We start from the raw sequence: 13,342 nt of genomic DNA, 5'->3' as shown, positions 1-13,342 counted from the left end.
GGCTTTTATAGGTCTGCGTAATGACAGACCCATATACCTGAAGTCACGTTGAGCAAATGTCCATGACCTCATGGTGAAATGGCTGTGGCGTGACTAACAGCTGATTAGTTTGGATTGTTTAACCAATAACACTGACAGTCCTGCTGTATTCCTTCTGGGAATACAGCAGCCGACGCAGCAGAGAAGGTTCAGTGGCAGGGGGTTTGTACTTGATAACATAATTTAATATCAAATGACAAGCCATAATTAATTAGAAAGCATATGTTCAATGTCTGACAGCGCCTCAGTCATATGCATGAGTCTGTACATGTATGAGTCAGCCCTGCCATGGGCTCCACAACCTGTTTATCTCCACTTTGCCACATGTATGCTTGGTTTGACCCCACCTGACCCTTATCAGGATTACAGATGGAGTCCATATAGAATACACTAGATGTATGTATATACAGTATATGCTCGTCTACGGGCAGTGGTGCACAGGAATTGCTCAAGAATTTGACCCTAGTTTAAAATCACATCACTATCTGAATTGCATGTAAAACAACACAGTCAAGCACAGAGCCTATTGTTGTTGAGGACAAGTGTGGGAGATGATAAAAAAGGAAAATAAAATATGAAGAAAGCTGATGTAGGGGAAGACATAATACATGTTAGGGGTAGGAGATATGGGGCCAGTCCATATTTCTATTATTTATTTATTTATTTATTCATTCCTGTTGGCCAGTCTTGTTGTGTATGTTATTTTGTTTATATTTGTTTATGACACTGAGGCCACTGGTCATTTTTCTGTATTCTTTTTTTTAATCTATCTATCTATCTATCTATCTATCTATCTATCTATCTATCTATCTATCTATCTATCTATCTATCTATCTATCTATCTATCTATCTATCTATCTATTGTATCTATCTATCTATCTATCTATCTATCTATCTTGCAACAAATATATAAAGATTTTCTCAAAACAAATTGTTAAAATTTAAGTTTTTCACATCCAAAATTCTAAGATAATAAGATAATCTCAAGTGTTTCTTCAATTTAGTATATCCTGTGGTATGGTGAAAATTTGTCATGGTGTATTTATACTGGGAATGGGAAATGATAAACCAACAGTAACGTAGTAAGTGTTGCCCAGCCCTGACACAAGTCATAAAACAGAAACAGACAAATGGACAGAGCAAACATCAGTGTGCAGAGAGGATGACGGCGGACACAGTGACAGACTCACCCCTCCGCCTGCCTCCCAGCCCTTAGGGTAGCGATATGGGGAAGCTGTGGGTACTGATACCTGAGAGAGCGCCGGGGAGTGGGCATGGCCAGGCGGCGTGCCAGCCAGGTTAGGGTGTCCCTTTGTGATGTCGTGAGCAGTATAAGGACCAGCATGCCTGGGTACCTGTGTCACATAAACAACCAGGATAGACAGGTAAACAAAATGGTATATTACGTCAGACTGATGCACACAAACACACACACACACACACACACTGATGTGGAAGAGGAACAGCACTGGCAGGCTTCCCACAGGTCATTAGTCCTCCCTCCTGCTAAGGAATGTAAATTAAGCACTCCAGGATTAGCCCCCTGTGTGTGTGTGTGTGTGTGCAGAGGTAAAGACCTGAGCTGTGCATGGGTGTTGGAGGCTGCTGCACTTTGGCTGAGGACGGGGCTCTGGCCTCTCCTGCAGCCTGCTGGGCCAAACTATGCCGTGCAAGGATGTCTGAGCCTCGTATGGCCAAAACTGGGTCGGGTAATGATACTGCATCCCCTTCAGCTGTGATCTATACTATAGCGCACCTGATACAACTGAGTCATGATCTCGATATGTAGGCCTACGAACGGGGAGGGAGCAGGGGGGGAGTACGGGTGGCGGTGGGGTAGGCACCAGTCATGTGAGCAATAGGAGAGGCAAAGATGAGATTTGACTCAGCTCTTAGCCTGTGGTGGTGTGGCAGGATGGGCTCTGGCTGCTGCAGCTGTGGGCTGGCACCACTGCAGGTGCTGCTTGTTGCTGCAGCAGGCCTGACACACCAGGGAATGAGAGAGGATACTGCAGGAAGAAAGCAGGAGGCAGACACTGTGACAGCCTGGAAAGCTCAGCCAAACCACCTCTTTCCTCTGGGGCTTTTTTTTCTCCCCCCCTCTCCTAACAGAACCTGACCAGAAGAGCTTTAAAGACACCTCCCTACGCTTAGATTTTTTTTTTTTTAACCCTCCCAGCAGCGTTTGATTACTTGCATCTACTGGTACTACATGCATCATACTGCGGTGCTTCTATAGGAGCGATGTGATCATTTCACCATCTTCTCCGTGTGGCCCACTTCCCTCAGATGACCTGGGATAAAGCAACTAATCTAGCTGCTGTTGCCATGGGAGGAGTCTGCTCCGCTTCAGGCAAGTGACTGATTCCGAGGACATACAGAGTGATGGGATGGGGGAGGGGAGGTAAGCGGCTGTATAGCGGCTGTACATGAGGAGAAATGAGGGGGAGGGTGGGGGTTGATGGGGGCGCAAACCCAGCATCCTCTTTACAAAAAGAAAAAAAAACCTGTTTCATGCCATGCGCAGGCTTTATTTCCACCAGTGTCATCATTGTTGCAGCCTAACCAGTAACCCCCGTCGCCCCCCCGCCCCGAAAAATGAAACTCCACAGCTACAAAATCTCATAAAACCTTCAATGTTTCCAGTGCTGTTGTAGCACAGCAGATAAACGTGCTCACAAGCTAAACGGCCCGTCGTCCAGCGCACACCGACTCTCTTTGTGCGACTCATAGCTACAACCACCAATCCAGAAATGTAATCGCCGGCAACATCGCCTCTCTGCCGTTCGATAATCAAAGCGGCAGATCTAAGGTAATACTGCTGCTATCCTTACAAATGGTGGTATTATCGACATAAAAGCACCACGGGGATCGCAAAAAGCGCACAAGCACATACTTTCCCTCACAAATGACTGCCACAATGTTGGTATTAAAACATCACAAACGTATGAGTGATCGCCTTTCATTTAGTGTGAGGAAAACAAAATAAAAACGTCAATAAAATGCAAAGTGAAAAGGAAATCAATATTCTTATCTGTTTCCTTTAGTAAGAGACATTCATTTACAAGATTTTGCAACAGTAGAACTGGAGGTATCTTTGCCTTTCAATAGGATTGTCATTACACATTGTCACACATCTCCATCTATCAAGCACTCTAACAAATGCAGGGAAATGCAGACATGGCTCAGGACAGTGCAGCAGAGGACTGGTCACTACAAACCAGATGATAAATAGCCTCAAAGTTCAGCCGAGGACAGAGCGCAGAGGCAGATTTTAATCTTTTTTTTTTTTTTTTTTTTTGCTGTAACCAAATCTAACTGTGTAAGCCTGTAACACCCATGCCGACGCTCCAGGAAATTTCAAATAAAAACCAACAATTCTTATGTCAATATTATAATGACAACTGTTGTCTGATGCGGGAAATGTTCATTAATTCAGTGAATTAGGCAGAGGCTCCCTGAGGTGACAAAAAGTCCACAGCAGCACTCCTGCGGTCAGATCACACCGTCTTCAAGCACACACACACACACACAAAGGAATTTTCATATTTGCTGTAAAATCGACTCAAAACTCTCACAGACATTTATTTACACTTTCCAAATAAACTATTCTTCTTCTGTCCAGTCTCAAAAGACAATGTGAAGCCAAAACATGAACTATTAAAAGAATGAAGGCAGGGTCTAAGTCATTGTTACAGTATCTTGCGTGGTACAAAACACTCAGCGATTAGGGGCACTTGCTAAAACAAATCATCTCATGTGTGAATATTTTCTCGGGGCTGAATTTATTTGCAATCACTTCCCTGACACGTTCCGGCCTGAAAAACACTGTCATAATATATTGTGAGAGGGGCGTTTCTAATATTTTGTCCGACTCATTTATCTCAGTGAGCGTGGACTTAATATTAGAAACATGTGTTTGTAAGAAGCAGTGCAGCTCAGTGGCATCAAAATAAACAACCAAAACATAAACATAATAAACCTCCATAGAGGCGGTGTTGGAGATTAGACTTGTTCTGCGCAGTGGGACCTAAAAACCTGCAACATGACCGTCTGTGTCTGGTGAAGTTGAGCTTTTTAAACTTTTGCGTACTCAAACTGTGTCCGGCTGTGGACGTGGAGTGGTATGGGTGCAGTGCAGTGTTTGCACAGGTGGATTTTTGTACAGTATGTGAGTGGGGGCTGCATGCAGTGACTCACGCTGTAGACTGCGACTCCAGGCTGTGTGGGGAAGATTCGGTCATCCAGTGATGGCTGAACCCGTGGGATTCTGGTGAAGGTGCGTTAAGGAAAAGACTCTAAAGGGCATCTGGAGATGTAAATAAGTTTCCACTCTAGATGAGGGTTGGACAGCTTTGCAGCTTAGCACACCCTCATATACATGCAGGAGACACCGTCAAGTCTGAACAGTTACCGACTGAACCACATCAAACGTTCTTTCACATATACTCAACTTGGCCTGGTATGTTTTGAAACTTTGCCATTTAGCAAACGGTGATGTAACTGTGCTGACACAGTTTTTTATTCTACATCTCTGTTTATGTGCAGTTACATTAGCTGATTCAGATCCAAAGGGCTTTCCTCAAACCCCAATAGCTCGCTAGTTTAATTTCAAGGTTCCCCCCAACTACCCCGCCCTAAATGCCCCATCTCCGAGAGTACACCATGTACCTTCACCATTTTGCAAGAGTTAAAGGGAAAATGTGAAATGGATTTCTGGACTACTTGGAGGCGAGGGGGACGGTCAGAGCTCAAGACGAGACAACTGCTGCTCTCCCCGTACATGGTTATAGCCGAGGTAGAAACTCAATTCAGTAGGAATTTACTATTTCTTCTGCAACAAAGTAGAACAATAAAAAAAGATTAAAGAATTATCTCTTGACGTGACATTGAGTAAACCTCTAACACGCTTTAGTGAGGCTTACGAGAGGAGATAACTTTCTCTTATAGACGTAAATCAGATGTTAGGAGACAAAAGGAGGGGAATGTGTACGAGCCGCACAGAGGGAAGCCCTGCGCGGTTAGTAACCTGCTCAAGCAGTTGACAGGACACGCTCGCTCACTGGCTGGTCACATGGTTTAAGGGAAACCGAACGTCTGGCTTTCTTCCTTTCACCCAAATCACGCCTCCCTCTCCCCTAAGCCCTCTTCCTTTACTCGGCTCTTGCCTGCAGGGGCTGTCATCTCTCGGCCCCCTGCCAGCACCTCCACTTGTAACCGACAACACAAGAGGGAGGGGGGGGGGGGAGATAAAGAGAGAAAGGAACCGTTTAAAAAAAGACGGCTGCGTTTCAAGAAAGCAGAAGCACAGCAGGAAGCATTATCTATTTCATGGCTGGGGAATTTGGAGAGAAAAAAAAAAAAGGAGAAAAGAAAACATGTCCATCCTCGCTCTCGCATCGTATACACACTGAGAAATTAAGAGTAATTAGAGGTTCAGTCTCTTCACACTCACATGACAGTCTAGGTAAAAAGGAGTACAATAACATCGTGCTATGATCAGACCATTTACATTTACATTCTTTCTGTTAAATCGTACGCCAACAATCCAACATAGAACATTTCCAAAGATCGCCTTTTCCATTATTCACAGATCACCTGCCATGGTCTAAAAACCAATAACTTTGTGCTGCCACAATAGTAATAATCATTTGCAAATATTTCTTGACCCCGGTCTGGCCAGTGACAGACGGAGCGCGAGACAGGAGGAGGGGTATCAACAGTGAGGCAACCCGATCTGTCTGCTCTACATGACCGCTAGTAAACAGAGCTCTGGGAACAAGGCGTAGTCAGGTGAAACCGGGGCTCAACCTGCCGGAGCAACAGGAACAATCCTCGCTGAAGGTCGGGGGTCGTCGTCAGCGACAGCAGCAGAGGGCAGGACATGCAAACTCATGAATGATCAGGTGAAACGAGACAGAAATCTACCAGGGCTTTTTGGCCGACTTGATCTCATTTTAAACAGCAGCCAGAATGTGAAAAAAAGAGGAGATTATTTAAATGGCTCAAAGCCCATATGCAGATTTCTGTCATTTCAGGAGGGAACACCTGATGTAATTGGATTGATCGTTGTTGTGTCATAAACTAGCAGTGCTATCTTACTGCATATTTTCAGTTAAGAAACACATTTAACTGGAGAACTGATCCAGTGTGGGTTTTTTTTTCCTTCTGCTAATTCATTCTACATGAAAACATGCTGATAAAGGGAATCTGTCCTTTGATATCAAAACATGAGGAGCTACATGAGCGTCCATAATAATTAGCCAGCAAACTGGACATCAAAGATGTGAAACATGGCATGCTGACATATGAAGAGATGCTACACTGTGGTTTAAGTTGCTTTGCTTATTCTTTTTGCAATTTTAAGCTTGACTGCTGAGAGGTGGTGAAGACACCGCTGATGCTTGAGATGGAGCATCACTTCCAGTTGTTCAAAGGTAATCCGACTGGATTTTGGATAATGGATTGGATCAAATCTTGACAATGGATTGTTCAAAACCAAAAACGGATTCTGAGATCGGATTAGATTAGATCACATAATCCAATCTTCGTTTTCATCTGGATCAAACCCTCAGTTTGTGTTGTTCAAAACTGTTTAGTAGGAGGATTATTCTGATCCCAGCAGTCGGGTGGATTCAGGGGGATTTCAGGAACAAAAAGTGATTTAAATCAAATAAACAACATTTATAATGTAGTATATACATTTATTGATTTATATTTTGCACCTAATTTTGTAAACCATAACAGTGATTAGTAAATAAAGTAAACTTTTGAATATTCTACAACTGAAAAACCTTTCCCCAAACTGAATTTAATTAAATTTGAAGTTTGATTTTGAAACACATGGCGAAATATTCATAATTTCACTAATGTACTGTATATCGGCTATTTTTATTTTATTTTAACAGCCCAACCAGATGGAGTCTGGCTGTTTAAAAGACATTGATTGAATAAACAACAAAGAGCACAGAACAATACACTCCGTTTTGAGTGAGCCCATGCTGCTGTTCTACCTGTTGTTTACAGACCATTCAGCCTTCAGTGTGATGCACATCCCATCTAGAGCACTCATTATCCAGATTTGGTAAACTTGAAAAGTTTGGATCTGGATCAGACTGATCCAATTCTACTTTGCTTTGAACAACTGGGATAAAATTAAGACGGATTACGTGATTCTGGATAGCAAAAAAAGGGATTTCAAAATCTGGATAATTTTTATCCGGATTACACTTTTTGAACAACTGTGATCATCATGTGGAGAAACAAATATTCCCCCAGAGGTAACATACAACTTATGTGGAGCCCTCCATGGGGGCAGGTAACCAGCTGGGCACAGACGCCTCGCAGCTCGCATGCACGCATCAGGCTCGACCATGAAAGTGGCTGACCGCGCTAATTAGACATTATTCATTAGTTTGATCTCCATTTAATTTTCTGCTTGACGAGAGAGGGAAGGCACAATGTCAACTTCAAGACTTACAACGGGGATACTGCTTCAGAGAGTGTAAGTGGAACCGCAACATCCAGCTGGACAGAATGACACCGACCCTCCGAGAAGGTGCGCAGTGAGTGAGATTGGGGGGAAATTAAAAGGTTTGTGCACAGGCACTTCTGCTTCAAACAGCTGGGTTACTACCTCCTGAGGTAGGCCAGGGTGTGTTGCAATACACGTTGTTTTAATATACTGTTAAATCTGGCACCCCAGCCTCAGACGTGCCCCATGCTGACCCCCTGTTCCCTGAGGAGATCATAAAGTCGCTTCAGCCACTCCTCCTTGTCCCCTGACCCCTGACCCCACTGTGACCTGTAAGCCACATTTAGGAGGGAAAAGCTGCTGCTGCTCCCGCTTCCATCATTAGCTTACTGTAAAGCCACTTAAGCGCTGAGTGTGAGAGAGGGAGAGAAAGGGGGAGACAAGAGAGGAGGCACAGCCTTACAAATAGCAGGGGTGTGATGGGGAGGATGACGCAGCTCAGTAAACTTTAATCCGTATTATTACTGAATAAATTAATGGAAAACAGCTGTATCGTGAACAACCTTGTCCCCTGACTGCAAAACACTTCAAAATATCTAAGAAAAAGAGACAAGAGCAGGTCAGAGCTGTGAGCTTGTTTTGCTGACTTAGCTGCTCTGTAGACAAATAACACCTAAATCAAATAGTGATGTTTGCACAGGCGGATGGTTCCACACAGGCATTTTTTTTTTTTTGCCACAGCGAAAAGGTCCTGGGTCACATAGATATGATATACATTTCAAATAAAGCTAAGAGGAGCTCGCCATGTCACTTCTTAATGATGCAGTCTACCTGGAAATCTTAGTGCAGAGTGTTGAGAGTGGAGGCACAGGAAGTGAGTGGAGACGGCCCAGATGGTGCAGACACAAACCCTCCTTCCCCCTGCTGGCCCACCGGCCACTCTCTCACACACACACACACACACACACACTCTCACTCTCAAACACACACACACACATACACACACAGTTGGATAAAAGCGGAGCTCACAAAGCTCTCACTGCCTGCCTGCTGTTGCTGAGACTGCTCTTTCACTACAGTATGAACAATAGTTGGTTGGTGGATTCATCTCTTACAAACCAAATCTTGAAGAAAATGCATTCCAGGCTACAGACATCCAGAATCAGTGTTGCGTCAGCTGTGGTCAGTCTGTATCTCTCTAAGGAATTAAATGCAAAAAAAAATAAAAAATAAAAAATAAAAATAAATTAATGAAATACCCCAAAAATGTATATTACATAAAAAGATGTCCTTTCTGACACTTACAGGTTGAAATCCTCTCTCAAGTTGCTAGTTCATATGGATTAAAGTCATGTCCAAAACATGACGCCAACATGGAGAAGCCAACATTTTTGTGCCCTCAAACCAAAACACATGCAAATGGCCTGTTCAGAAGAGGCTTCACTCATCCACTGGAGAGTCTGTGCTCATGTTAAGTTTATAATCTGCATAGGTCGAGTCTGCTCTCCTTCAAATTACAGGAGTCTTTGAAAATCAAGCTTTGTAAATGAGTGTGTTTGACTGAAGTGTTGCTGAACTGCGTTTTGTCAGACACAGGTGAAATGAGGATATTACTGGCTGTGTCTTTAGACAAATGTATCCTCTCACTGAACAACATGCAATATTGCACTGGTGCATTTGTAAATCAAAGCATCAGTTTTTGCTCTCACACAAATATGAACACATTTTTGGCAAAAGCTGTAGCACTACTTCCTGACAAGTAGCTGTGAATATTGTGAACTCCACTCAGCCTCGTTGTGTGGGTGGGATGGAACTCCAAATGTGGAGTTCATCATTAATATCAAGTGCTGTGAGAGAAGTTAAAAGCAATGTGACTACAATCAGAAAACGCCTTTTTTTCTCACCAGTTACTGGGTAGATTTTTTTTTTTAAAAGGCTGTTTCTGTACTAAATGCAGGCACCCATTCAAAAGAACACACATCAGTGATAATGTGTAAATGTTTCTTCAGATAAAACAACACTGGCAGAACTCAAACAGTGTGCAGGATGTCTTCTTCAACAGGCCACTCCCTCTCTGGAAAGAACAGTCCTGCATGCTGGCTCATAACAACTCAGCAGTTTATTTATAACATCCCACAGTCAGTATACTCATGAGAATATCTTCTCATGCAGGCTGCACACACCTGTCCTGAAATATAGGACTACTGTGCTGTGACCTCCCAGCTGGGTCCACGCATGACGTCGCTACACCTTCTAACTGACTGAGTGCATGTCTGCCTCACTGGTTACATGACACTTCTGTGGCTTTGTTGGCTAAAATGTAAGCAAACAGAAACATAAATCATGAGGACAATAAAAGTTAAAAATGTTTGCAAAGTTATGAGACAGAAGTAGTCAGCCACTTCAAAAAGAGATGAGAGTAATGTCCCGTGAGAGCCGAGGGGGTGTCCTGAGAGAGGAGCAAGGGAAAACGGGGGAAAAGCCCCCGGTTTTTTCCTCAGCTGGGCCAGCAGTGGGATGAGGTGAGCTGTGGGGGGATGGAAAGAAAGAAGGGAGGGCTGAAGCAGGCTGGCTGACCTGGGCCTTTGTTGGCAGATGGTGGGAAGCGCCACCTTGGCCTCTCGCACTGAATGTTAAGCAGCACTGCCATTGTCTGGCAAGCGCAGCAGCAGACGCATGCGCCGGTTGTTTCTCTGGCAACCAGGAACAGAAACAAACTGCCCCCCCCCCCCCCCACCCACCCTCGCCCTCCCCTCCTCACAATGCATACATACACTTACACGCCTCACCATCCTGTCTCTGAACCCTTGTGCATCTCAGGACTCCACAATCACACACGCCAACATCCTCCCGAGTGGGAATTCCCATACACTGGGCAAGGCCAGACAAGGAATCACATGCATCCTTGCTCTCCCGACCTCTGAAGTCTAAGGAGAGTGAGAGGTCAGACAAGTGGTGACACTTCAGACGGTCTGTTTTCATACCGACATGAAGATCAAATGCTGTGTGGTCTAGTGTTGTGGTCAAGAAAACAGGATCCTGCAACCAGCAGGGTGATATTACATTTTTTTTTATAAACTGACTAATTCAATGTTAGTGTAATTCACTCTTACAAGTAATTCCCCACCTGCAGTAGGGATTATGTAATGAAAACAATAAGTCATATCTTATTACACTGAAAGAGACATTCCACATTCAATATCACGCTATTAAATGGCTTTAAAGTCACTGAAGTACCATACCACATACTTAGAACAACCTTTCAGCACTTTTCAACAACAAATGCGAATGTGATTCATTTCATGAAAGTTGGACAGGTGGGCTAATTCTTAATTGTTAATGACATTTGAAAATGTGCTACGTTAAGTAATTGCAAGTGCACTGCATGGCAATCTGATGGATGTGTGGGACAGGTTTAACAGGGACACTGATCCAACTGTGTCAGTGGACACAATTTCACAAAAAGGGGTCAGAAATCCCATAATGTGACACAAAATCATCCCTAAGGCTTGGCAATGGTTAAGTTACACTAATCAAGACAGAGCGATCACAAGAAACCAAAAAATAAGAGTTTAAAAAACTGAAATATTTACCATTATTCAAATTATTGCTATAGATCCCTATCCTTTACACAAGACATTCATTGAGTAAATGGAGTGCGTGCTGTTCTGTACTCAACTAGTCGACACAGGGTCTTGCAATCACACAGCTAAAAGTAGGCTAAGCAAATTTAACAGTGGTTTCAAAAAGCCTGGAGAGTCGGAAGAGGGCACGGCACAATGGATAAAGGAGCCATTATCTTCTGTGTTGTTTGATGTTCTCATCGAACTCGCAAATGCAAAGGCATCACAGCACACTTGTAATGGAGAGAAGGGGGTTTCACACTGCCACCTGCCATAAGCAGCTCCTCACTGCCCCTTGCAGATGTCAGGAAACACAGGAGCAGCTGTGATCAGAGGTGGCAGGAATTCAGGTTGAGACATCATCACACCCCCAAAGCTAAGCCACAACAGAAGCTGTCAGATCACAAAAGACACATCCCTCTGCCACTGCTGCCACTGACAGACAGGAGACGTCAACCTAATCCTCTCACACACTACTGCCACCATGCTGTAAATAAAACAGGAGGTGACATAACCAGTGACTTCATTTCACCAAAACTAGGGTAGAGTAATGCTGGTCTAACTCAAAGGTAAAGGAGTGATATGGGGCAGTGACAGCATGAAGCTATGACAGGAAATGCTGACACTGTGTGCAATATTTGGAGACAGATCTACGAGTGATGGCAGAGGGCAACAGCACAATTATGATCAGTGAAGCAATTTCAAACCTCTTTTATACAAGTGCAAACGTCAAAATAGATGTAAAGAGGTTCGTGAAACTAACCAGCTACTTTTAAATTATTGCTAATCAATGCGGGCTATGTGGGCCAGAGGGAGCCGGCCGGCCGGCCCAGGCACTGACAGGCCCGTCCAGGTGCACAGAAACACCCCTCCACCGGCTAATATTATGTGCAATGGGCACATTGCACATAAGGTGCAGTTCTCACAAGCTGGGCCTTGTGCAGAATAGCATTAGCCCCATTAAGCCGGTGGTCATCACCGTGAAATGCATGATGCTTTCCTTGCTCTGCGACGTTGCAAATCACTGACTTGTGCACTTGTGCTAACCACGGAGCCTGCTCTTTAATTAGCAGCCTGGCTCTGTAACGAAGCTAATGCACCTTGCTAGCCAACAGCGATAACTGAACAAAGCCGGCAACCGGTGGGGGAAAGCCCGATAGCTCGCCGGTAATTGAGCTTTCCTGCACTAAATGCTGTCAGTTTGTTTATCATTACCATATTATACCACTTGCAGTTAAATGACACCCGCTTTCAATCACCGGTGCAGCTAGACGTGGTAGCGAAGCGTCAACTCCCAGAAACAACATCTGACATTTCCGTTAGCTTTGACAACCGGCTTCATAGGCTAACGTTAGCATGCTCAGCTAGCTGATTGTCCCCTCCCCTCCCAGCTCCCTCCAAACGAAACCATCATCCCCGCATCCAGCCCTTTATTATCTACCACTAATAAAGCTGTAATATGTGTTACTCACAAAAGTAGAGGCGAACTGCATAAAACCACAAGCCATTTCCACGTAACCCAAGTCAAAAGGATACTGAGGTGGCGGTACAGCGCCGGGCTGAGGAGCTGTTGGGGCTCCCGGCGGCAGGGACCCGGAGGTCAGGGGAGCCCGCAGTTGGCTCGACGGAGAGGGGCCACTTCCAGGTCCGCTAACTGCGACAGCGGCTTGTTTGGGGACCACTTTCGGTGGTAAACTCATCGCAAAAAAATCAACAAATAAAAACAATACGTTAATAAATACTGGTACAAACAACGCCTAGCTTGCATGCATTAGAGCAAGCGTAGTAGGTTCTTGAAGCAGGCCCCAGATCCCTTTAACGAACTGGGATAACGAAGCTCGAATAGCAACACAAACGTCTTTTTTTCATGGAAAGTCGCTGTTCGGATCAGCGGTGCTATTCATGGGGACGGTGGGAGGTTTAGCCTCCCTCGCCCGTCCGGAACCTCTGCGGATCCGGCTCGGTTCGTTTCTCTCAAAAGAAATAATCGCCACGATCTTCAGCCTCCCTCGGCGATCTACCTTTTCTTCTCGACAAGTATGTTTTCTATCATTTTTTTCTCACAGAGATGAGAGACTTCGCCAACATGGCGTTGCGGCCACTTCCAGCAGTCCGGGCAGGACAGATGATTCGGCAATTCTCGGCCAGTTACGGAATCGCTCGGCTGATCCACTAACCTTCAGTCAAATTCAGATATTCGAAGCAT

The 13,342-nt window shown here is 44.5% G+C and overlaps 1 protein-coding gene across 3 annotated transcripts in view; it reads right to left on the bottom strand.

Moving 5' to 3' along the window:
* The window catches only part of eif4g3a (eukaryotic translation initiation factor 4 gamma, 3a), a 50,272-nt gene extending 36,930 nt beyond the window's left edge, over positions 1-13,342 (bottom strand). For 2 of the 3 annotated variants that reach the window (XM_085777770.1, XM_085777772.1), the window contains exons 1-3: positions 12,673-13,342; positions 4,240-4,309; positions 1,230-1,394 (exon numbers count right to left, since the gene is read on the bottom strand). In XM_085777770.1, coding sequence (XP_085633896.1) covers positions 1,230-1,394; positions 4,240-4,309; positions 12,673-12,836 — 399 coding nt within the window. In that variant the 5' untranslated portion in view covers positions 12,837-13,342. The remainder of the gene's footprint in view (positions 1-1,229; positions 1,395-4,239; positions 4,310-12,672) is intronic. The other variant, XM_085777771.1, reaches the window with a different exon arrangement.

This window comes from Trachurus japonicus, chromosome 5, assembly GCF_045865225.1.
Source record: "Trachurus japonicus isolate A0001 chromosome 5, Traja_1.0".
Classification (NCBI taxonomy): domain Eukaryota; kingdom Metazoa; phylum Chordata; class Actinopteri; order Carangiformes; family Carangidae; genus Trachurus; species Trachurus japonicus.
This window is presented reverse-complemented; position numbering and strand designations above follow the sequence as displayed.